This window comes from Amphiura filiformis, chromosome 11 (genome assembly GCF_039555335.1).
Source record: "Amphiura filiformis chromosome 11, Afil_fr2py, whole genome shotgun sequence".
NCBI classification, from domain to species: domain Eukaryota; kingdom Metazoa; phylum Echinodermata; class Ophiuroidea; order Amphilepidida; family Amphiuridae; genus Amphiura; species Amphiura filiformis.
The window spans coordinates 24,590,355-24,617,584 of record NC_092638.1 but is presented as its reverse complement, the minus strand read 5'-3'; the positions used below and the strand labels follow the sequence as shown (position 1 = coordinate 24,617,584).

Here is a 27,230-nt window from a genome sequence, read left to right as displayed (position 1 = left end):
CAAATTTTAAGCAAAATTGAACTTATATTAAATTGTCTTAATTTTTACAAATTTCCCTGAATTTTGGGGAAATTTCACAGATTTTGACTAAGGCCTAAAAAAGTAAATTTAAAAATAATTTTAAAAAAAGAAGTAAAATGGATCCAAGGCTTTTATCAAATGCATTGGTAACTTTGGTAACTTTTTATCACAAAGAATGTCCTTGAATATACTAAAAATCCCTTCCTACCTACCCTAAATGTTTCGCCAATCAAACAATTATTTTAGGCCTAAGTGAGGCAAAATTGGGCTATTTTCCAGAAAAAAAGGGACCCATCCATATACCAAAATTGGCCTAAAATGGCCAAAAATGCTACCATGTTTGCGGCTCGTGTCCGTATGGTCATTTGTACTTAGTACCCCCTCCCTCGGGCTTGTACGATGTGCAAGAAATGCTTTTTGAAAAAACAAAGTAGGATGTTTTTGAACTTCATTATTTGTTGTGCTTCTTGAGACATGAGTCAGCAATTTAAACTTTAAATTAATAGCTAATTGTCATGAGATTGACTACAAGTTTGATGCTTGTCTTGCATGTTAAATTGTCAAAATATGATGTTTTTTACTCCCAGGTTTGCAATGGCTTTTGTATATTACGGTATAGTTTTACTTACAACAGAACTGTTTGCAAAAGGACACTCATGTGCAGGTAAGAGTGTGATGGTATTATGTGTTAGGTACCTCCCTCCCAGGTTTACAATGGCTTTTGTATATTATGGTATAAACAAGGGAAGCTCATGTGTAATTATGCTAGTGTGTGATGCGTAATTCATCTTTCCCCTGTATATTATGGTATAGTTTTACTGACAACAGAACTATATTTTGCTAATGGGCACTCATGTGCAGGTAATTTTGTGTTAGATACCTCAACATTATTGACCTAAAATATTGTTTCTTAACTAAAGCAGACCAAAAAAAGTAGCTATGTGAGTATTTTTCTTCCAGAAGTTCATACTGCAGTTACTGTCCGTTTTCCTATACACAATACACAGTGCTCTTTCCTATTGACGTGTGACCTCTACAAATAGCCCTACGTTAAAAGTATGGGGATATGACTAGTTAACGTCGCTGTGTGAAAAATAACCTGCCAATATTAAAAGTACTCTTCTAAAGTTCTAGAAAATATAGTTTTTTAACATGTCCTAAATTTTAGCTAATTTAGATGTTTGGAAATATTCGTACTTTGGTGTTTTAGTTAATGTTATAGGTAATAGTACATTGCCTAGTTAACGTCGCTGTGTGAAAAATAACCAGCCAATATTAAAAGTACTCTTCTAAAATTCTAGACAATATAGTTTTGTAACATGTCCTAAATTTTTAGCTAATTTAGGTGTTTGGAGAGGGTCGTACTTTTGTGTTTTAGGAAGGATATGTAAATGACAGATAACACCAAAAATATGAAGAAATTATTTCCAAACCGTGTTAAGTCAACAATCATTATGTTGCTCATTTTCAAGAATGCTGGTTTACAAAAAGCACGCCATTGTCTCATTTCGTGAACAAAAGTACACATACCATTGTTTCCTTTCGTTTCCTTTATAATCGGTTACCCAACTGAAGCTATAATACAAACTTTATTGCGATATCGCACATGAAAACAGTCACATGTGCACAGCCAGAGAAGATCCGATTTAATCAGTTGAGCTGTTTCAATGAGTGTTATCTTGGTTTAATAGCTTTTAATGGGGTTAAGTCCTGCAAAGGTCGAGATGAATTCTACTGTAGACATGACTGCATCATGTATTATAAGCAGGGTTTACTTTAACGCACAAAACACGTGTATTTACGCTTTCAGGCACTTTGCGGACCCCTTCAAATCCAAAGTCCAAAGTCAAACGCCTACAAAATCTTGAAAACGTTCAAATATTGCAAGATTTGAATAGAGAAACACCCGATATTGTGCATTTATTCTCAGCTTTTGGCATTAAGGACCTACTCCCGATATGTAGGGCCCGCCACATTTTGTCAGCATCGATCCATGCATGTTTTAGTAATTGCTAGTTTCAAGACTTATACGGTGGACCTGTGTAACATTTGAAATTTTGCAAATTGAGTTTGGGTCCTTTTTTTCTGTTTAATGCGATTTAAATAGTGTAAAAATGATGCACCAAATGACTCCAATTGGACCTTCATTTTGCAAACTTTTCCCTCTCATGGCGGAACATCCCCCTCAGACAACCCCTGCGTAGTGGATAAACAAGTGGCCATTTTAGCTTCTGCCAATGTAGGCCCTATGTTTAACCCAATTTATAGGCCTACAATAACAGGGAAAATGTGCCCATGAAAGGGCTTGATGGACCGTCATTTCACAAATATTCGGCTCTTTCAACTGTTGACTGTTGAAACGTTATTTTTACACAGTAATAGTGCCAAAAATGGTCCACCAAATCACTTCAATTATAAGGTCTTCATTTTGCAAAATGTTCCAAGTTCTGAGGGGGAATTTCCCCTGTGTAGTGGACAAATAAATGGCCACTTTCACTTCTGCTTTCGACATTTGCCAATGTATGTTTAACATTTATAGGCCTACCATAATAGGGAAAATTTGCCGTCCACGATGGACTGCAAATTTTCGGCTTTTTAAACTAAAATTTTACACATTAATAGTGCCAAAATGGCAGTTAGGTCCTCATTTTGCAAAGTTTCTTACTTCTCAAAGTTTCTTACTTCTCATTTTTTACATTTTATTATTTTCTTCTAAAACTGCCCCCCCCCCCTCCGCCACTGCTCAAAAAACACACACATTGTTAAAAAATGTCGCAAAAATAATATTATAAAAATACCCCTTGGGCAATATTTTTGACTCCTTCAGAGGAAAATTCACAATTGAAAGGGTCCAAAAAATTTGAAAATACCCCTTCAGCAAAATGCTTAAAGAAAACCCTGATTATAAGTGACTACAAGTTTCTGCTATTGGATGTTACTGTGAAGAAACTTAACATGATGCAATATTATTATGTGTTCATAAGAATACAGTTGATTGGAGGAAACTTGTTTTCCCTGAAATTGGGAAGATATTAACATTCTTCTTTGCATGTCATAACCCTCATTTTTAGGATATAACCATATAGCATCATGGTTAAAACAATATAGATACATTTATTAATCTTTCTTTTTATATGAATTATGACTGATTAGATGCACATGGCCAGTGGAGTTGATAGCCAAAATATTAAATTTAGCTAAGAAATTGAGCCAGACAAATATCACATTAGGGTGATTATGTGAATGTCCTGATGAAAAAAATTAACTGATACTCAAAGCGGATATTTACTTCCTTGAATCAATTCAGAATGTAACTCTTCCTTGTTCACCTGGTTGATGGATTCATGAAATGATGCTTGTTGCTGGTCAGATACCGCCATATCTTGGCATAAGTCATGTGGCATACTCTGACGCAGTAAGGCATTATGAGCTCAAAGTTTATAGCAGCCCTGGTCCTTGTTCAAATCAATTCTATTTGTCTTGATGTGAATGGATTCCTTTATGCCTGTTTGGAACCAATCCATTTCTTTATTAAGGATTTTGACACCCTCCTTTCTGTGTCAGTGTATGTCACTTCACTAAATGTTACATACAGTCCAACGTTTTCTGACCAGTAACAAGCATCATTCACTTGTCCATTCTTCCTCTCATTACTTTAAAAGCACACACTAAACCGAGGACATGGCCAACAAACCAGTGCAAACCAGCAGCATGGACCAATGCAGGGAAAACAAAGCAAAAACAGACAAGTACATAAAAGAAATACATAAAAAAAATCATTTAAAAGAGCCAACAAACATGATCAAACAATGTTTTTATCATTTGAGTGAACATTATTAGGTGAACAAGGAATAGTACTATATTCTGATGGTCTCAAGTGAGCTAATTTCTGCTTTGAGTATCAGTTTAAATCGGCTAAGTCTATATTAACGACATAATAACGTATTTGTGTATATGTAAGCTTTTTGAATTGTACATTGTACTAGTCATGTCGCTTGTTTCTGATATATGTGTCACTGTCATATTCAATATATGATTTTCTTCTTACAGCAACCCCAGCAAATATAGATGAAACTTGTTTTGACAGTTGCCAATTACTAACCAAAAAGGATTACACTAAAATCATCATCACAACACTGGCTGAATTTCCTGGTAAGTATATGTACATAGTTCTCTAGGGGAAAACTGAGTTATAAGCAAAGAGGTTATTGGATTGTGCAACAATCCAATAACCTCTTTGCTGATGGTGACTAAAAGAGTATGCCTTGTGCATCTATCAGCAAAGTCCAAAAATTGAACTGGTTCCTTGAGTATGATCATTTCAAAGGAGTAACATAATTGGTATTGTTAAAGTAGCTATATCGGTAATAATGAAGTAGCTATATACTACTGATATTAGTAATGATGAAGTAGCTATCTACTACTGATATCTCTATTGATGAAGTAGCTAACTACTATTCATAACCTCCGCGTATTACGCCATATGTGCGTTCCAATCAAATTGCTCTTTAGATGATATGTGACCCATCACATCGAAACACGGCAGTTGTCGTCAAAAATGAACTTGTAGATTTCTTTACCAAACTAAAGGACTGTTTTTAAGCTTTAAAATTACACCTCTTCCATTAATATCACATTTAGAATGGCGATTTTATGTGACAAATACAGTTCAAATTTCTTATTATTTTCTTTATTTTTTGGGGCACATTTTCTTTATTATCTTTAAATGTGGGTTTCCGACAACTGCCGTGTTTCAATGTGATGGGTCACATATACGTACACCGGCGCGGAGGTTATTGATATCCATCAATGACCTCAGCGTATGCTTCTGTGTACAATGACTTCAGCGTGTTAGCATCTGTTGCGCCGAACACTTCAGCGCACACAACTACCATATTTGCACATGGCGTGATGGCGCAGTGCTGTAATTGGTAAGTCCGTTTTAGCCTGTTCGACTTTTTGAAGGGCGAAATATAAAAGTTTAGATGAAAATTGTTTATTTCAACAAATTTCGGAGAATAAAATCTTGATATTTGGTTGAGTGATGAGTTAAAAATGACGGTTATGAATTTGGTTAATAACTTTGCATCAGTTATATGTCGCCCCTCGGGATATTCCTCGGTTCCAAAGGCAAAATATTTAGATTTTTCACAATGCCCTCCAAATAACTAATGCGCAGTTATTAACCTATAACTGATATTGGTAATGATGAAATAGCTATCTACTACTGATATTGGTATTGATGAAGTAGCTATCTACTACTGATATCTCTATTGGTGAAATAGCTATCTACTACCGATATTGGTATTGATGAAGTAGCTATCTACTACTGATATCTCTATTGATGAAATAGCTATCTACTACCGATATTGGTATTGATGAAGTAGCTATCTACTACTGATATCTCTATTGATGAAATAGCTATCTACTACCGATATTGGTATTGATGGAGTAGTGATCTACTACTGATATTAGTATTGATGAAGTATATGTCTACTACTGATATTGGTAATGATGATGTAGTTATCTACTGCTGATATTGGCATTGATGATGTAGTTATCTACTACTGATATTAGTTTTGATGAAATAGCTATGTACTACTGATATTGGTGATGATGAAATAGCTATCAGCTATCTACTACCAATATTGGCATTGATGGTAATGATGATGTAGTTATCTACTGCTGATATGCATTGATGATGTAGTTATCTACTACTTATATTTTTATTGTTGAAGTAGCTATGTACTACTGATATTCATTCATTCATTCATTTGGTAATGGTGAAGTAGCTATCAGCTATCTACTACCAATATTGGTATTGATGAAATAGCTATCTACTGCTGATATTGGTATTGATGATGTAATTACCTATTGTGATATTGGTATTGATAAAGTAGTGATCTACTACTGATATCTTTATTGATGAAGTAGATATCTACTGCTGATATTGGTAATGATGAAATAGCTATCTACTACTGATATCTCTATTGATGAAATAGCTATCTACTACCGATATTGGTATTGATGAAGTAGCTATCTACTTCTAATATCTCTATTGATGAAATAGCTATCTACTACCGATATTGGTATTGATGAAGTAGTGATCTACTACTGATATTAGTATTGATGAAGTATCTGTCTACTACTGATATTGGTAATGATGATATAGTTATCAGCTATCTACTACTAATATTGGTATTGATGAAATAGCTATCTACTGCTGATATTGGCATTGATGGTGTAATTACCTATTGTGATATTGGTATTGATAAAATAGTGATCTACTACTGATATCTTTATTGATGAAGTAGATTTATTTATTTATTTATTTATTTCATTCTTATTTAACCTGGGTTAACCTTTCAATGCACTGGCATTGTTCTCCCAAGGTGCCCAGGTGGCACAAGGCCAACATTAAAATACACAAGATACAACATATAAAAATACAGATGGAACAATAATTAATATACATAGTAAAAAACTAGCACACAGATTTAAAAAGGTAATCGGCAAGAAGAGTGGATCAGGGTCAGGCGGGACACCCAGAGCAGACCCCCAGCCACATGCAGGCCGCAGGACCCCAACCCCGACCAAGGCACTGGTAGGGGCACAGGCTGGTCAGGGAGCAGGGAGACAACAACAGAAATTGATCCTATCAAGCCCCTACCCAGCCACAGTCCCCAGCAGCACCCCATCCAAGGAGAAAGGTCCAGCGATCCACATGCGCCCAGGACACCAACCGGCTGTCCGTCCATACCCGAACACCCATAGATTGCCCTGAGAGAGACATTAAAAAAACAACAACACATTAATATACATTGCTATAAAAGACAATATTGCACTAGTGTCGAACTATGGGCAAGTCCATACGTGTTAGCAGAAAGTCCAGACTTCCACCCACCCAGCCACAGTCCCCAGCAGCACCCCATCCAAGGAGAAAGGTCCAGCGATCCACATGCGCCCAGGACACCAACCGGCTGTCCGTCCATACCCGAACACCCATAAATTGCCCTGAGAGAGACATTAAAAAAACCAAAAAAACATTAATATACATTGCTATAAAAGACAATATTGCACTAGTGTCGAACTATGGGCAAGTCCATACGTGTTAGCAGAATGTCCAGACTTCCACCCACCGGGAATGCCGGTGCCGAAGTCGGGGTCCCGGTCCCCGCCGGTCGGACAGACGCCCATGGCCCAGTAGCCATCGCCCCAGGTAAGCCACATTGGGAAACTAGGCCTCCAGGGCGAAAAACGGACAACGCCAAGACCGTCAGCCACCGGGCAAGAACCGAAGACCCCCCTCAACAACACCGACACCCCAGCAGAATGTAGCAAGGACTTTCGGTCAACACAAATGGGCACACCCATAGTAAGGCCACATGAGAGAGATGCATGTTGAAGAACAGTTGCATAGTACATAATCACATAATTAATTAAGTCAGATTTTTCATTGCACCTTTAAACAGTTTTGTAGTGAGAGGAACCGGGGATTTACACTATTTACAAGTGATGTTGAGTTTGTTCCACGACACTGATCCTCTGTATCTGAAAGTTCTTTTTCCTGATTACCCTGCTTGCTTCCCCTTGTTTGATAGGTGGAGTAGTCATTGATTTTGTGAAATATATTGCACAGGTACATTAGCAATACATTTGTACACCATGACATTGAGATGTCTAGCCCGTCTTGTATCTAGGTCAGTCCACCCTAGACATCCTAACATATCTTTGGTGGGGAAACGCCTGTTAACTTTTAAAATGGTTTTACCAGCTCTATTTTGGAGCTTTGTCAATTTGTTGAGATGTTTTTTAGCAGCATTACCCCACACCACATCGCAGTAGTCCAGGGATGGAAGAATTAATGATTGGTACATTGTGTTCAGGGTGTCCTCTTTCAAGAAAGACCTGGTTCTGTATAAAACCCCGATTTTTCTATTCACTGAGTTTCTGACATGATTAAGGTGACCTTCCCAAGAAAGAGTGGGATCCAGATAAACACCAAGGTACTTGAAGAGTTTGACCTCTTCAAGGACATGATCTTGGATTTTAACTTCAAATTTGTCAGGGTTCTTTGCACGTTTGATGTTACTTCCAAAAAGCATGGCTTTAGTTTTTTTAACATTAAGGGTGAGTTTATTCTTATGTAACCATTTGGTCACCTTGTACATTTCCTGAGTTAATGTTGTAGCAACCTGAGATACACTTTGATTTTTAGTAAAAATTGCTGTGTCATCAGCAGAGAGACACACCTTAGCCTTGTCCCTGTTTATATGGGATGGAAGATCATTAACATAAAGGCTAAACAACAGGATATCTACTGCTGATATTGATATTGATGAAGTAGTGATCTGTAACTGATGTTGGTATGAAGTAGCTATCTATTACTGATATTGGTATTAATAAAGTAGTGATCAACTGATGATGTTAGTATGTAGGAAGTAGCCATCTACTTTTGATACTAGTGATAAAGTAGTTATCTGCCCTTTTCTTTTCAGGTCACTTGATCACATTGGGCATCATAGACTATGCTGGGCGTAAATTGACAATTTCAATACAGAACATGCTATGTGCAGGGTCAATACTGCTATTATTTATTTGCACAAAAAGGTACGTCTTTTACATAAAATGTCATTGTAATGTTCCTTCAATATCAATCCCAAGACTGTTCATGTTTGTCACATTAAAAACAGTAGGGAGGGAGGGATGACTCTTGTTAATATTTGAAATTGAAAATGTACAGTCAAATTTATGCTTGATAGCTTTATACTAAGGCATTTTTTGCACAGTCTTGTTTCAAAAGAAATCAATGTTATTTTCTGAGTTGAAAAATTGTCAACTCCTGATCAATGTTGCTTATAAATTATCAACTAGAAGTTGTTTTTCTTGTTGTTTAATTAAAGCCATGTTGTAACATTTCCATAAAAAATAGATTAGTATTCCTTTTCATAAAATGTTAGCTTTTACTGTAAGATATGTCGTCTTGTTCATACGTTTTTTTCAAAATCTCTACAGCACTTAAAGTCTTGATTTTTTGCAAAGTATGTTAGTTTACTAAATTACATTACAATCGTGTAAAAACCTGAATTTTGAAAAATATTAAGGACGTCTTCATCAGCAAATGTTACAATATGGCTTTAATTAACTGTTCCCAATTTATATGTATTTGGGTTTTTTTGGTGGGGGCTTCCAAATCCTTGAGAGAAAAAGGTCCAAAAAGAAAAAAAAACTAAACTTTTGCAAAAGCAATGAGTTTTGATCTTTTAGACTAATACTCTGAAAATAAGGTACTAAAAGGCATGTATGAAAATTACTTTTACAAAAAGTGATCTAGTATAAAGTCAGCTTGAGAGGTATTGAATAACTTCATTATTTGTAACTAAGTTGAGATTTGTGATTTTAATTAAACAAACATTTTTTTACCTCCTGAACTCACCAAAACTGTAAGATTACAAACAAATCAAACATAGAATATGGGACAAGATGAGTGCTTGAATTGGGAATTAACATATGCATAGGCCTACACACATTTCATGTTATTCTTCTTTTTTTTCTCTACAGTCAAATAACATTGACAGTGTTTCTATTTCTTGCAAGGGGACTCATATCCGGTGCATTTCAAGCCATATATATCTATACACCTGAGGTAGGTGGATTAAGCTGAATGGGTGATTCTATTTGAAATCTACACCCCCCTATGTGGAAGATTAAGGTCATGTATTCCATAGGGGGTGTATGAATTTCAGTTGGAATAGCCTAACTGAGATATCAAGGATATTAATTTTGAATTGATTGGATTGGCATTTCAATGATCAGAAAATGAAGATGGGTGTGTCTCCAGGGTCAGGGCAGATACAGGATTTAGAATATAGTCAAATTACTGGCTAAAATGGACTGATTTGTGAAGATTTGAGGGGGGAGGGACTGGTGCATCTTCAGCACACCCTGCATCCGCACCTGTCTTCAAAAATGACATCATGAAAATACAGCAACTAGAAATCATAAGCCCGAGGCATGTCACGTTTGAGTACTCAGTGTTAGGATCAAATTGGCTTGTCTCAATAATCTGTACACTAAGTAGGATACAGATAAAGGGTTCATGCCTGTGTTTACAAGCCAGAGTGTCTATCTCTCTCTCAAGATGGGGCTGTATAAAAATGGCTGTATACAGGCTGTATAAAAATGATTCTTCTTCCTCTGTTCACCATCTGTTTTTGGTATTTTTGAAATGCTTGCATCTTCCAAACGTACCATTGGTTCAACTTGTAACAGGCGCGTATCCAGGGGTGGGGCAAAGGGGGCATGCGCCCCCGGGTAAAAAAGGAGAAGGAGAAAAAGGGATGGGGAGAGAGGGGAAGAAAAGAGAGAAGGAGAAAGAGAGGAAAGAGAAAGAGAGAGGGGGGGTAAACATCATGAGTATACATAGGCTATGGTTATTTTTCAGCTTACATGTAGTCCCGATAATAGTAGGCTACTGCATGTGATTTTATAGAAGATTGTATATCAAAACACTAGGCCTATTATTGATTGATGGTGAGTCCTCGGCCCAAAAGCTTGTGAAAATTACTGCTGCGGGCCCACTGATATGCAGGGCCTGTCACATTTGTTCACCAATGTCAGTAAATAAGACGGACTCACTGATGCTCAACATCAACATGATCTATCCATGCATGATTTAGTAATTGTGAGTCTCAAATAGGTCTAAAGTGTCAGTGGACCAGTGTAACATTTACAATTTTGCAAATTTAGTTCGGGCCCTTTTTTTGTTGAAAGCAATAATATAAATAGTGTAAAAATGATGCACCAAAATGGCTTCAATTTGACCTTCATTTTGCAAAATTCACAAGTTCTGAGGGGGGAACACCCCTCAAACCCCGGGTCTGGCTAAACAACTCTACTGTATTAGAGGCGCGTATGTTTTTGGCAATAACCCTGGACCAAAACAAGCAAATATGCTTTCTAAACAACACTCCCATGTGCGACATTTGGAACGACAATAAAGTACATTTAAAGTACAAATAAAGCACAATGACCAGAAAAGTACATTTAAAGCATACTGAAAAAAGCACATTTAAAGTACTGTACTTTAATTGTACTTTATACCAAACAAGCATATTTAAAGTACTGTGCTTTAATGATACTTTATACCAAAACAAGTATATTTAAAGCACTGTACTTTAAATATGCTTTCTAAATAACACTCCAATGTGCGACATTTGGAACGATGATAAAGTACCTTTAAAGTACAAATAAAGCACAATTACCAGAAAAGTACATTTAAAGCATACTGAAAAAAGCACATTTAAAGTACTGTACTTTAATTGTACTTTATACCAAACAAGCATATTTAAAGTACTGTATACTTTATACCAAAACAAGTATATTCAGTATACATCATAAGCTTTATAAGCTAATTCTCAAAGTGTTGGTAACACAATTGTGTTCACAAGCATACATTACCATGCCAGTAACTATCTCCTGTAATCAAGCCTGTATTTGTAAGTCCATTAAGTCCTTCGTTTTGTATAAATATGACTAGTTTTATACATCCATTGCAATATACAACCTTAGCACAACTGCCACAAGATGGCCGTTGGTATTTTTCAAATCTAGAATGTAGTCATGTGACTTGTACATGTAAACATCACATGACCACATTAAAGTACATTTAAAGTACACTGAAAAGCACATTTTCAGTACTCTTACACTGCTGACAATACCACCAGGAAAATCAGTCCAGGTAAAGTATACATAAAGTACTGATAAAGTATATTTAAAGTACACACCGATGTTCAAAATTTGGTTAAGTCCAAAATAAGTACAATTAAAGTATACTCACTGACACTGGGAAAAAAAGTCCAAATAAAGTATAGTTAAAGCATAAAAAATTTCACATATTTATCAAAATATTCATAAAGCATAATTAAAGTCATATAAAGCACATTTAAAGTACCTTTAAAGTATAATGTTTTTTCCAGGATATGAAAAATAAGCACATTTAAAGTACACTTTATATGTTCTTATTACCTATAAAGTATAGTTAAAGTACCCATAAAGTACAGATAAAGTACATTTCTAATGTGCTTTATTTGGTCCAGGGAACTTAATAATACGGCCTACAGTAATAGTAAATAATGTAACCTTTTGTAACTAAAATTGTACACAATAATAGTATCAAAATCACCCACCAAATGGCTTCAATTGGGCCTTCATTTTGCAAAATTTATAAAGTAGGCCTAATAATTTACACAATAACAGTGAAAACTTGACCATGAATTGGCCCGTCATTTCACAAATTCTCAACTTTTTTAAACTAAAATTTTACATAATAATAGTGCCAAAATGGTCCACCAGACCACCAAATGGCTTGAATTAGGTCTTCATTTTGTAAAAGTTTCTCACTTCTCAGGGGGGCACACCCCCCACCTCAGACATCCCCCTGCGTCGCGCAAGTGCTCCGGGATGTCCGCTTCGCGGCCATGTTGTATTTTGACAAAGATACAATTTGCCTGCGTAATGACCAGAATTTTAAATATAATGTAAAAGTATACAGGCTGGTGGTTGGTTATTTCAAGTGTATCCAATATGGTGGATTTGAGAGAGGCAGGCTTTACAGATACCAGAGAAGATGAGCCGATACCAACAAACGAATGAAGAATAATCATTTTGATACAGGCTGTAGATTTCCAGGGTCTGTGCTTGGGCCCAGACTATGTATACTATGGGTGGTCCATTACTCCTTTCACACAACAAGTCTGTTACCTTCTCAGCTATAAGCTGGTATCCATTCACACCTGGGTAAAGTGATGCAAACTGGATTAAGTGCCTTGTCTCTGGGACACAAGTTGGCAGGGATGTGACTCAAACTCATCTTTAGCACTCTCCACGCGGTGTTGACTGCAGACGTTAAGTTTCAAATTTTCGTTAAAAATGCAAAAAATTTCAGAATTGTACATATTCATGACCATATTTGGAATCAGCATGATAAATGCATAAGAATGAGTACAAACAAGCCTGGTATTGGTTCAGTGGTTCTTGTGATAGCTATTTTGAGAAAATATCTCAGAACTTGAGGACTTTTTTATGTTGAAGGCTATGGTAGCACGCAGAGCATTAAGGGAGCATGGTGGCCTAGCGGCTTAGTGATGAGCTTGTGATCTCATACATATACATTAATTATTATCTGTAAATCTATAGCTTTATAGTGTATTCAAGCGGAACGAGAGTTGCTAAGTAACCTAAGTAACTGCTATCCAAACCATAAACACATGGATGATCAGACAACGAGTGTTCAATTTCCCCATAGCTTCCCACGTTGTACACACGTCAGTCGAGTTTGGCGGTGTTGGTTTGTTTGCCCTTGTGTTGAACATTGTATGTGGGCCTCACTGTAATAACATAAAGATCACTGTGATATCATTTCAAGAGGTCACTTTCCCGATTAAGCTAAACAGCCTATGTGGAGGAATTGTATGCATGAGCAATCACATCAATGACGTAGTAATGAATACCCTCTATAGAGACTATTTCATAGTTATAGTCCAATAAAAACAGCACTTACTGTGGATGTTTCGAAATCTGTCAGATTTCTTTATCAACACTGATGTTGTTGTGACAACCTTCTGTATACAACTCATTGTTGCTTAGCAACGCGGTTGCCAGTTGGTTTCTACCTCAGGAGATCATCAAACATGTGAGTTAGGTTGTATTGCTCCTCGTCTCTATTCATGGTAGTGCCCCGGGGGGATCACTCACATAAATGGTCTGTACGCATGCGTGACCAAAAAACAAGTAAAAGGTTTTTTTTTAGGCAAGGCAAGTTACGCGCGTGACGTGTTTAGGGTCTAAAAAACAGTGATTTTCAAGAATAAGGGTAGTTTTCTGAAACTGGACAACTTGTTTAGGGTACCTTTTCAAAAAGGGTACAGTTGTTGCATTTTCACCAGCCAAAAACTCATTAGGGGGTAAATTCTACACTAAATTACCTTATTAAGGGGCTAAATTTGCTGGTAGAGTAAAACTCGTTTAGGGGGTGTTATAGTAATCTATAGCTTTATTTTGTCCTCCTATCAGGTATACCCTACCCATGTTAGAGGTATGGGACTTGGAACATGTGGCTCTATTGCTAGAATTGGGTGCATTATAACTCCCTTTGTAGCTCAGGTAAGTACTGGTATAATGATACTAATGTTTGATCTGTTACGATTATAGGTTAATAACTGGGCATTAGTTATTTGGAGCCTGAGGGCACTGTGAATAAAAATTCCCTTTAAAAGGGAAGGCCAGCCTCAATGCAGAAGAGGTCTTGTAAATAGTTTGGGTTACCGTGAAAGGCATTTTTTAGGATCACGCTTACATCCATGTTACATGACAGTTCACCAAACCATCAATAGTGAGACCATGCACACTGAAACAGCAAAAAGCATTAACTCCTATAACTCCTGTCAACTCTTTAATTCATTACTCCAAATTGTTCTGTATTTTTGTCTTTACGGCTTTTTACCCATGCTTATTATTAAAATCAAGAAATACACTGCAGTTGTTAGTTAATTCCCTATGTAAACTCAACTTACATGCACATTTTATTTTAAAATGATTTTATATTATTTCGCAATGTATAGTTTACTATAAAGTAGATAGTGGCAAGCACATGATAAAAGGACTGATCATTCACTACAATCTTCACTTTTAAACTGTATTTTTTGAATGTGTTGATTGTTAGTCCGAAACTCCTGCAAAGCTATGGACATGGCATCTTACCTACACCATTCTGTAATAGTCTGCATTGTGTGTTTTCTCAGTCTTCAATCATTTTGTTGAATGTAATTTTATGAATCAAATAAAAAAGATAGAAAGTGGCCTCACTTTAGTTATGTGTCATTTTACAGTATTTATAATTTATAAAGTAAGACAATAATTTATTTATTTTCTATAAGTGCATGCCAAAATATGGGATATATTGTTCACTATTAGAGCTAACCCCTAAAAACTGTATTTTCCATCGGATTTTTCATGTTGAAAAGACAAAACTAATGTTAAATATAGCAATAATATCATTAATAACATTTTGAGTCAATTTTATCCATAAAACGATACAGGATAGGATAGATAATTACTTTGACCTCAATGTGGTCCATATAATGAAGATTTTGATTCTACAACATTATTAGATCTGTTATCAACATCAATTATGCACTCACAGGCAACCAAACATCATGCTATGCTCAGTAGTCCACTGATATGACCTTGTTCCAGTGATCATTCCCGCTAATTACTAATTGTTGACCATGTCATTTTTTTTGATATGCTGATTGCTGAACAAGTTTATGTTTATATGTGTAGGCCTAACCTATGATAACTTTTTAAGTCATAATTAATTCAAACATAACTTTGGCAATACTCAATCGTTTTCGTTCGTTGAAACGGCAAAACATACTTTCTTTTCCTTGCAAATCGAATTGGCAGACATCAAAAACATTTCCACCACAAGAAATAAAAAAAATAATTCATACCAATAGAAGAAGGCTATAATCTTAGCTAATCTTTAGTGTACACAAATCCCATCTCAGAATTAGGTACCAGCCCTATGGGCTGGCGAAAATCTAAACATTTTGCCGTGGTATATTCCAAGGTTCAAAGCAAAATGTTTAGATTTTTCACAATGCCCGACATATAACTGATGCAAAGTTATTAACCGAATTCATACCGTAACCGTCATTTTTAACTCATCACTCAACCAAATCTCAAGATTTTATTCTCTGAAATTTGTTGAAATAAATTTTTTTTATCACAACTTATATTTCGCCCTTCAAAAAGTTGAAACGGACTTACCAATTACAGCACTGCACAATCACGCCATGTGCAAATATGGTAGTTGCGCTTGGCGTGAAGTGTTCGGCGCAACAGATGCGCATTACGCAGAAGTCATTGTACAGCGTAAGTACACACAGAGGTCATTGATGGATATCAATAACCTCCGCGCCGGTGTGCATATATCATCTAACAAGTAATTTGATTGGGACGCACATATGGTGTGATACGCGGAGGTTATGAAAGTGTCTAACAAGGGTGTCATTTTTATGAAGGAGTATTTTGAGAAGGCATCTCCTTTGACCTAAAGATTCTACCAAAATTTGTTTGACTGTTTCCACAATATCCATGACACTGTGTTTTTATTTTGATAGGTATTTCTAGATAAATCTCCTACAGCCACCATAGCTCTGTATGCATTTGTTTGCTTTCTGGCTGCTGTGGCTATTATATTCCTTCCTATTGAGACTAAAGGCAGAAATCTTGTGGTGAGTAGTTACTTTCAGATGACCAAATTTAAATTTGGGAAAATATTTATAATCATTTAAATTGTGACATGATCTGCTCCATGGGGGCCAAAGGAGGCATATTTGACAATTGAGTTACTGTAATTATTACCGTATTAGGGTATATTACGATATATATCATATAGGCCTATACTGAAAATACCAATGGTCTAGCATACTTGGTTCTTAAAGTTCTGAAGGTTGTTTTTTTATGTCTATTTTCTTACATATTTTATTGTTTTTACATTTTTTGTCTTTATCTCAATTTCAAATTTGCTGCCTTTGGCCCCCATAGACCAGTTTATGTCACAATTTGATTGTTATAACCAAACCTTCATCATTATCATTGTCATCACTTCATCATGGTTGTCATCATTATCCTCCCCCTCCTCCTCCTCCTCCTCCTCCTCCTCCTCCTCTCTCATCATCATCATCATCATCATCATCATCATCATCATCATCATCATCATCATCATCATCATCATCATCATCATCATCATCATCATCATCATTATCATCATTATCATCATCATCAACTTCATGCTCATTGTCATCATCATCATTGTCATCATCATCGTCATCATCATCATCACCATCATTATCATCATCATCATCACCATCATCATTTTCATCATCATCATCATCACCATCATTAACATCATCAACTTCATGCTCATTGTCATCATCATTTTCATCATCATCATCATCACCATCATAATCATCATCATCATCACCACCATCATTATCATCATCATCATCATCATTAACATCATCATCAACTTCATGCTCATTGTCATCATCATCATTGTCATCATCATCATCATCATTGTCATCATCACCATCATTATCATCACCATCATTATCATCACCATCATTATCATCACCATCATTATCATCACCATCATTATCATCAACTTCATGCTCATTGTCATCATCATCATTGTCATCATCATCATCATCATTGTCATCATCACCATCATTATCATCACCATCATTATCATCACCATCATTATCATCACCATCATTATCATCATCATCAACTTCATGCTCATTGTCATCATCATCATTGTCATCATCATCACCATCATTATCATCACCATCATCATCATCACCATCATTATCATCATCATCAACTTTGTCATCATCATTGTCATCATCATCATCATCATCATCATTGTCATCATCATCACCATTATCATCATCAACTTCATGCTCATTGTCATCATCATTGTCATCATCATCATCATCATCATCATCATCATCACCATCATTAACATCATCATCAACTTCATGCTCATTGTCATCATCATCATTGTCATCATCATCATCATCATCATTGTCATCATCATCACCATCATTATCATCACCATCATTATCATCACCATCATTATCATCATCAACTTCATGCTCATTGTCATCATCATCATTGTCATCATCATCATCATTGTCATCATCATCACCATCATTATCATTATCATCACCATCATTATCATCATCATCAACTTCATGCTCATTGTCATCATCATCATTGTCATCATCACCATCATTATCATCACCATTCTCATCATCACCATCATTATCATCATCATCAACTTCATGCTCATTGTCATCATCATCGTCATTTTCGTCATTGCCATCTTAATCATCTGTATCATAATCATTATCATCAACATTGTTGTCATCACCATCGTCATCACCATTGTTATCGTCATCATCATCACCATTATCATCAACCTGATGCTCATTGTCATCATCATCATTTTAGTCCATATAAGACTGTCAACATCATTTTGTCATCTTAATCATTCTGTATCATCATCATTTGCATCAGCATTGTCATCAGCATTGTCATCATCTTCATCAGTATCATCAACATTGTCATCATCATCATCAACTTCATGCTCATTGTCATCATCATCAGCAGCATCATCTTCATCATCATTGTTTGTCAATGAAAGACTGTCAACATAGTTTTTTGTCATTGTCATCTTGATCAACATCAGTCAGTGTCATCATTTCATGATCAACATCATCATTATCAGCATGATCATCATCATTATCATCATTTTTTCATCATTTTCATTTTTTATTTTTCCAGTCACAATTGAAGGAAACCAAATCTGCATTGAAATCATCATGAGAGCCACACCAATCATTTACATCATATCATGATGATGCTGTACCTGTAACACTGCAGACATTTTAAAAGAAACTATACCTTATTAAATTTGAACTTGGTTATAATGGCTCAAAATAACTGAAAAAGCTTAGCAGCTATACTGAAACATCTGTGTTTATAATGTGACCAACTCCAACAAAACCCGGAACAAGTCACCAGGCATGTTTTTGAGTTATAGGCCTTTAAAGATGACATTCCCATTTAAAAAAATCAAATTTTGGAATTTTTAATTCCATGGTATTTGACTGTGGGATAAGTGGGCTTTCAAATCCCTGAAAGTACTTACTAAAACAAGGTTAATTTAATCAATAATTAACAATTGAACTATGATATCCCCTATTCAATCCTGTGTTAGGGTCGGTTCATAGTGCATATTCGAAGGCGAATATTCGGCTTCGAATACTTTTTGTGACGTCAAAATATATACGGCAACGAATACACGCCGAGTTGAATCGGATTAAATATCGCGCAACTGATAGCGAGATACTATTGATTTATATGAAAGGCTCGAGGTCACCTGAATATCGTTCGACGAACCATGATTTCAAAAATCCCCAATGAAAATCAAGGGATCTGGAATGAGCGTTTTGAGCGTTTCGACAGTATTTTTGTGGGACATGAGAGCACATCAAACATATTGAATTACATTATGAATACGAAGAATGTCTTTCTGATATCAAATAATTTTCATTTTTTGAAATTCACGATATAATACAAACTTTATGACAAATTATTAAAATTTGATATTTTTCACATATTGATATAACAGTCCTCGAAGTAAATATTATAAATCTAATATTTTTCTTAAAAGTGTATGTAGCTGGGAGGAAAAGCCGACGATCAATTGAAAATTTTGCCCTTTCATATTGAAGATATGGATTTTTTCCCCAAAAGACCTAATTTTTTTGGTGTTTTGGGGAAAAAATCCATATCTTCAGTACGAAAGGTCAAAATTGTCAATTGATTGTCGGCGTTTCATCCCACCTACATACACTATAAGTATAATGCGGACCTATTTTCTCAATAATTATAAAATGCGACATTTTTGGTGACTCAAATTTATGTGTATAGGCTTTCCACTTTTATTTAAGCTATAATTCGCCACTCTTTCTGATTAATAAGTCCAGCCCAGCCCAAAATACCTCAAATAGTTTCTGTATTTTACCGGAACTCATTAGGGTTACACAAATGGCGCATTCATTTAGTGGTGTGCCCCCTTATTAGTGCGGTACAAGCGTACCCATTTTTATATGATATGAAAGTAAAGGAAAATGCCTGGCAGGCAATAGCATTCCAATGCTGTAGTGATGGTAAGTAATGTTTTATGCAAATAATATGATATTTAGGCTTACAAACATAACCTAAAGAATGTTTCCATATTTTAAATCGACTGATGCAGAAAAAAATCCAAATTCAGATTTATGCCTCCACCCCGGTTTTACATAAATAATGTTTGGCCCCAGTTCTAGGTCCCCATATCATGGCCATAATTATGCATCTGCCCATGGCAGACGATGTGTGAGGGTCTGGCGTGGTAAATCATTGGTTATTGATATAAAAATGCGTTTGCCATGGAGGTTCAACCATTTTTGTCATCTTTTCCGCACTAGCGGAATTCTTGGCGATTTTTGGCCCCGATAAGCGATGTTCTTTTTGGGCGGAATAAAGATGTAATGCGTTGTTATCAGTCAAATTCATAATTATAATTAATAATTAAGAGGGCAAAATAAGTAATATGTAGGAATGGATATATAGCGCTTTGCAATGAATATCTTCATAAACTATGCAGAACAACCAAAACCACAAGCGTTGGTATCCTATCATTGCGTGTTCTTTTAAAATAAATTCTTGTTTATTTCTATAATTTGTGAATCAGGCATTAAAACACACTTAGGCCCTAGCAATGTAGGCCTACACAAGTTCGAACGAGACTTTTTATCTTTTGACGCGTATTTCGGTCAAATGCCAAAATTGATTGCTCAATGAATCATGAAATGAGAGCAGTACTACTTTGATGATACCGATCTCAAGTGGATATCAGCCAATGAAAAAAGTATTGACCTGAAATATATTTGTGGGAGTTGAATTTTGTTGAACTCGACAGATATATATTTGGTGGGTCACCGTGGGTGGTCTCATATATAACACTTGTGAGGGCTGTCATATTAGTCGTCGCTTCAATCATATCTTATGATATTTATATATTTATTTATTTATTTATTTATTTATTTATTTATTTATTTATTTATTTATTTATTTATTTATTTATTTATTTTTTTTTTTATTTTTATTTTTTTTTTATTTATTTATATTTATTTATGAATTTATTGACTTATTTATTGACTTATTTATTTATTTTTATTTATTTACTTATTTATCTATTGACTCATTCATTTCTTGATTTGTTTTGCAGTTGAAACCTACAAGAAGGTATGGGTCAACCTCCGCGCCTGTTACAGGCAGGTCGTAAATGCCCCCAAAAGCAAATCTTTTTGACTCCTATTCAGGTCAGGGGCGTAACCAGACCTGACCTTCCGGGGGCAAGATTGAAAAATTTCCCAATTTCTGATCAAAGAGGTGGAGTCGGTGGGGTCCAGGGGTCCAGGCGGGATCAAGGGGCTGAGCGCCATGAAGCTCCTGTTTTTGGCATATTAGAAAATATCAGTGTTTCAGGAACAAATTTCACAATGAAAGTAGTAGGCCTATAGATCTTCCTCTTTCTTTCCTTTTTCTCTTCTCCTTCCCTTTTTCTCTTCTTTCCCCTTTCTCTTCCATCTGTTTTCTTCCTTCTTTTTCTCTCTTTCCCCCTTCCCCCCCGGCCCCCACTGGTTACGCCACTGCTCCTATTTAGACCCATTTATACAGACATTAAATCATGACAATAGTTCAATGGAGAATAAGATTTTATTAACTTTGTTAAAGAAATTCTCTAAATTTTGATTACCTTGGTCAGCGGGCAATACTTGTTAACAGTCGGACAACGCTGTAAATTGTAGAAATATATCTTTCTCCGGTTCATAGTTTTATATTGAAGCCGCATATATTTTGACGCCTAAAACGTATTCGAAGCCGAATATTCGACGAATATTCACTTTGAACCAGCCTTTAGGCAGGAAACTAATTCGCCCATTACTCAGATTATCAATTGGCAAAAATATCAAGGTATCAATAATACAAAATTATCTGTATCTTGAAAAGTATGGATGGTATGTATATAATTTTGGTATCATTTTAAAGCTTATTGTCTAGTGCTTACATTTTTATTCAAATAATGAAATGTCAAAAATGCGACTTGTTCCTGATTTTGTCATAACGGGTCACATTATGTGACACGATCTGGTCCATGGGGGGCCAAAGGTGACAAATTTGAAACTGAGATAAAGGTAAAAATATGGAGTAAAAAAACAATAAAATACATAAGAAAATAGACATCAAAAAACTTAGAACTAGAACCAAGTATGCTAGACCTTTGGGGCGAGTTTCCCGACAGGAGTCTTATTAAGCCGTAGTCTTAAGGTGGCCTTGAGGCTACTAAGCCTAGCCCGCTCTCGAAGCCCGAGTCTTAACTCTAGCCGGATTTCTTCAACGCAAATTCAACCTAGTCTTAGTGGCCTTGCAGGCTTAACGCTTGACAACCTCGTCCCTTTCAACCAGCGGCTTAATTGTATAGGCTGTTGGAGGTAGATGTACATAAGCTGTGGTCCTCACGGTTTACCGTACTAACAAGATTGCCGTCTCATTATCGCAATGTTCCCGGCGCAAAGACTAGCCTGGACCCGCGGTCTTGTGCTTGGGCTTATACCGTACACAACTTGATGCAAGAATATGGTCTATTGCCATTTGGTCTAATAACATTTGGTCTAATTCCCGTTTAGTCTATATTCAATTGGTCTATATAAAGGCTAATTGCCACTTAGTCTAATAATCATATAGTCTAATGTCCATTTAGTCTAATATTGTTTGGTCTAATAACCGGTATGTCTACTAACCATTTGGTCTAATATTTCTTTAATAACCATTTGGTCTAATAACTGTTTGGTCTAATAACCGTTAGGTCTAATACTCGTATGGTCTAATACCCAGTTAGTCTAATACCATTTTGTCTATTTATTAATAAACTAAATGCCTGTAAGACTAAATGGTGTGTAGACCAAATGGGTATTAGACCAAATGGCTATTAGACCAATTGGTTATAGACCAAATAAGTATTAGACTAAATGGTTGTTAGACCAAATGGTTTTAGACTTATTGGTTATTAGACTAAATGGTTATCGGACCAAATGGTTATCGGACCAAATGGTTAAAGGACCAAATGATTATTGGACGTAGTGGACATAGACCTAATGGGTTTAGACAAAATGGATGTAGACGAAATGGATATTAGACCAAATGACATTAGACCAAATGGCAAATCCCCAAGAATATTGTGTCTGTTTTTGTGTCTTTTATTTATTATTTTATTTCCACTTGACTTTTTATGAGTCCAACTTGTATGAATGATACACCTATGCTTTATACTCTTTGCATCCCAAAAAGGGTAAAACTGTAAGCCTATATGGAAAGGAATCTGTGATTCCCGTAAAAAGGAAAGCAACCAAGAAACGTGCTATCTACTGCTGATAACAGTAGTCTTCTCAGATCTCACATGAAGTTATCTGTTGGTACAATATTTATAATTATTTAAGTAGAAGATATAGCAATATTATATGCATCTTATCCGTAAATTCAGTTTTAATACTGCATGCATTATTGTTTCGTGTCAAATATTTACTATATCTTTACCAATTTTGTCCTATATTGGTATAATATAGGCACTCCAAAATAATATTGTAATAGGCCTACGTATGAAAAGTACGAGTATCAAACTATTAAGGCTTGGATAGGGACAGGTGGTATGATGATGATGATGATGATGATGATGATGATGATGATGATGATGATGATATGATGATATGATGATAATGATGATATGATGATATGATGATATGATGATATGATGATATGATGAGATGATGAGATGATGAGATGATGAGATGATGAGATGATGATATTGATGATATTGATGATATTGATGATATTGATGATGATGATGATATTGATGATGATATTGATGATGATATTGATGATGATGATGATGATGATGATGATGATGATGATGATGATGATGATGATGATAAAAGAATTTGTTTAAAATTATATCGTTATTAAAAAAAACATCATTCAAAATGAGTAGGTTTTATGATAGGAACAGCTACTTAAAAAAATTCAACTAACTCAAATGAACACTAAAATAAAATGCTGAAATGTTCAACTAAATCGAACAATTACTAACCCACAGTGGCGTAACTCGACATTTTCATTTGGGCTGGGGTGGGGGAAAGCGGTGGCAAACATAATAAATGAGGGGCATGCATCGTTCATGCTGTTTGGGTTTGTAAGGGGAGGAGTGGGTCTGAGGAGTTATGGGATCTGCTTGGAATGTGTCCCAGGAACATTGGCGTAGATTTCTTTTTGACATGGGGTGGAGGTGGGATTGAAAAAAAAATATGGTACAAATGCCATATTTAAGGTATTAAAGCTGGTGACATATCTGCCAATGGTACAAAAGTGGGATAAATGCCATTTATTTAACCTTAAAAATTGAGTTTTTAAGGTTAAAATTACCAAATAATGAGGTTAATTAATAACTGTCAGAAGTAGGCCTAATTTACCTTTTTTTTTTTTTTGTGCAGGGGGAAAGAGCTCCGCCCCCCCTAGACGCGACTGCTTACTCATGTTAATTGAAAGACCGTCAAAAATATGAAAGATAAACTTTGCGTTACAATTTAAATATTTGTAAATTGAAATAGACCAAGGCTTACGACCTAAGACCTGCTCTGAGGCAGGGCCAAGAAAAGCCGCTGTAAGCCTGGTCTAACAGGCTTGCGTAGACTACGGCTACAGAAGACTGATTTCGAGAAATGCAAATTTTACTGAAGCCTGGGGCTAATCCTACAAGCCTGGCACACGGGCTAACTTGAAGCCTCGAGGCTATGGTAGCCGTGCTTCGGGAAATACGTTTTCAGTTAAGCCTGGTCTTACGACCTCTTAAGCCTTGAGGCTAGACAAGCCAATTGCTAAGCCACCCGTCGAGAAATTCGCCCTTGGTGTTTTCAGTAAATGATAGCCTATTGTATGAATAATGTAATAATTACAGTAACTCAATTTTCAGAAATGCCTCCTTTGGCCCCCATGGACCAGATCGTGTCACATATTCCAGTAGCCCTTAGAGGTTGTGAAGTTGGATCACATTACAAAAATACAAAAACAATGCTATGCCAATTTATACATTGGGACAATGCACTATAAATCAAGAGCATTGACAATGCAGTAGTCTGTGGTAGTCACAACAAAAGATGTTTTGTACCAGAAACCGGTACACATAGCTATGTGAAGTTGGATTTGTTCCATGATACTGTGCTCAGCCAACTGGGTCTTTGCTGTGCATCTGAAAATCACTTCGAATTTAAAGGGGAATGCAAGAAAAGTAGAATACAGACCACATCTTTAAATACAAGTAAGAACTAGTGGCAAATGGTGGTCATAGACCACAAACCTAGCTGGGGCATGTTGGTGTTTTATCTGTCCCTGCAAAATGTTCCAAAAATGTTCCCCTGGTCATGAGGTTTGTTGTCACTGAGTTTGAGCCCCACACGAGTTACAGATGTCCAGATAATACAATTCTAAGATTTAACCCCAGATGACCTTTGACCTTTGACCTGACCCCTGCATGATGTTCCTTAATGTTCCCCTGGTCTTGAGGTTTGTTGTCACCAAGTTTGAGTTCCGTACCTCTTACAGATGTCCAAAAATGAAAGTGTAAGATTTGACCCCAGATAACCTTTGACCTGCCCCCTGCAGTGTTTAAAAATGTTCCTCTGATCATTAAGTTTGTTGTCATGGAGTTTGAGCCCGTACCCCTTACAGATGTCCAGAAAATGCATTTTGAAAATTTGACCTCTGCATGACCTTTGATCTGACCCCTGCAAAATGTTCCCCTGTCATGAGATATGTTGTCACTGAGTTTGAGCTCCATACCCCTTACATATATATCCAGCAAATGAAATTATAAGATTTGACCCCAGTTAACCTTTGACCTGACCCCTGCAAAGTGTTCCAAAATGTTCCCTTGATCATTAAGTTTGTTGTCACCAAGTTTAAGCCCAGTACCCCTTACAGTTGTCCAGGAAATGCATTTTTAAAATTTGACCTCTGCATGACCTTTGACCTGACCCCTGCAAAATGTTCTCCTGGTCATGACATTTTTGTCACTGACTTTAAGCCCCATACCCCATACAGATGTCCAGATAATGCAATTGTAAGATTTTACCCCTTAATGACCTTTGACCCCAATTCTGTGTGCAAGTTATAGGCGTGTGGTGTAGCCGATGCATATGTGCAAGTGACGTCATTGTGCTATGTAATATGTGGCAGAAGAAGCATTTTGAAGATATTTGGTTAAATACCAAAAATGCCCCTTTAATGACCTTTGATCCCAATTCTGTTTGCACCCTATGGGCACTGGATATAGCCGATACATATGTGCAAGTTACGTAATTGTAGGGCGTAACATGTAGGAGGAGAAGCATTTTGAAGTTTTGTTGCCAGAAAGAAGAAAGAAAGCGGAATCGGATAGCATTAGAGTACCTAGCTGGGGTGAACCCCCCAGCTAGGTAAAAAAGCCAATATTTTGAGTGTATTTTTCAATTCCAAACTTTCAAGTGCATTTTTCAAGGCCAATTTTTTAAGTGCATTTTTAAAGTGTAACATTTTGAGTGCATTTTAAGGTCAACATTTTGAGTGCATTTTTCAAGGCTTATATTTTGAGCTCATTTTTCAAAGCCAATATTTTGAGTGCATTTGTCAAGGCTAAAACTGTGAGTGCATTTTCCAAGACTAATATTTGGAGTGCATTTTTCCTATTAATTTACAACAGTCAATTTTGTCAAATTTTTGTGATTCAAAAAGTCACTTTCCCACAGCGGCAAAATGTTGAGGAAAAGAAATAACAGTGAAAAACTGAATATTGCTTTGGAGAAACTCTTAAATAAAAACAAAAGTGGACTACAGTAAAACCTACCTTATCAGGACCTCTTTTGCACTGTGTTTTGAATACTTTGACACCTTAATAAATGCTCAGAAGCATTTAGAAGGATATGTTGCATAAAAGTTTGTTTGCCTTACAATTGGCAAAAATTATTTGGTTTTTGTTACTGCACACATCAATAAAGTCCCACCTTAAGCTCACATAAATTCACATTAGGCCTAAAAAATTGTTTGATTGGCGTAACGTCTTTTTGCAACAAAAAATAAAGAAAGAAAAAAAGAAAGAAAGAAACAACTGAAAGAAAGAAAGAAAGAACATAATTGGCAGCTTTAAAATTAAATAAAAAAATCCCTACCTACCTACCCTAATTTTTTTTATGTTATGCCAATCAAACAATTTTTTTAGGCCTAAGTGTGTACCAGCAGTCTTGCATTGTGCAACACGCAACTAGCATAAGCACTGCATCCAACTCCATGCATGCCATGCTCTATCAATACACAATGTTATTAATTTTTTTCACCAATTCGGAAGCCGAACAAACTTAAGTAATTTTTTTTGTACAGTTTTGGTCATTCAATGCAAAATGAATGCACTTAATTAGCCGGATTTTTAGAGGTTTGACTCTACT

General features: G+C 36.0%; 1 protein-coding gene across 3 annotated transcripts in view; it reads left to right on the top strand.

The window, feature by feature from the left end:
- The window catches only part of LOC140164611 (synaptic vesicle 2-related protein-like), a 30,267-nt gene extending 11,401 nt beyond the window's left edge, over window positions 1–18,866 (top strand). For 2 of the 3 annotated variants that reach the window (XM_072187936.1, XM_072187938.1), the window contains exons 7-13: window positions 609–685; window positions 4,072–4,173; window positions 8,520–8,631; window positions 9,583–9,667; window positions 14,095–14,184; window positions 16,206–16,319; window positions 18,436–18,866. In XM_072187936.1, coding sequence (XP_072044037.1) covers window positions 609–685; window positions 4,072–4,173; window positions 8,520–8,631; window positions 9,583–9,667; window positions 14,095–14,184; window positions 16,206–16,319; window positions 18,436–18,477 — 622 coding nt within the window. In that variant the 3' untranslated portion in view covers window positions 18,478–18,866. The remainder of the gene's footprint in view (window positions 1–608; window positions 686–4,071; window positions 4,174–8,519; window positions 8,632–9,582; window positions 9,668–14,094; window positions 14,185–16,205; window positions 16,320–18,435) is intronic. The other variant, XM_072187937.1, reaches the window with a different exon arrangement.
- The last annotated feature ends 8,364 nt before the right edge of the window (window positions 18,867–27,230 follow it).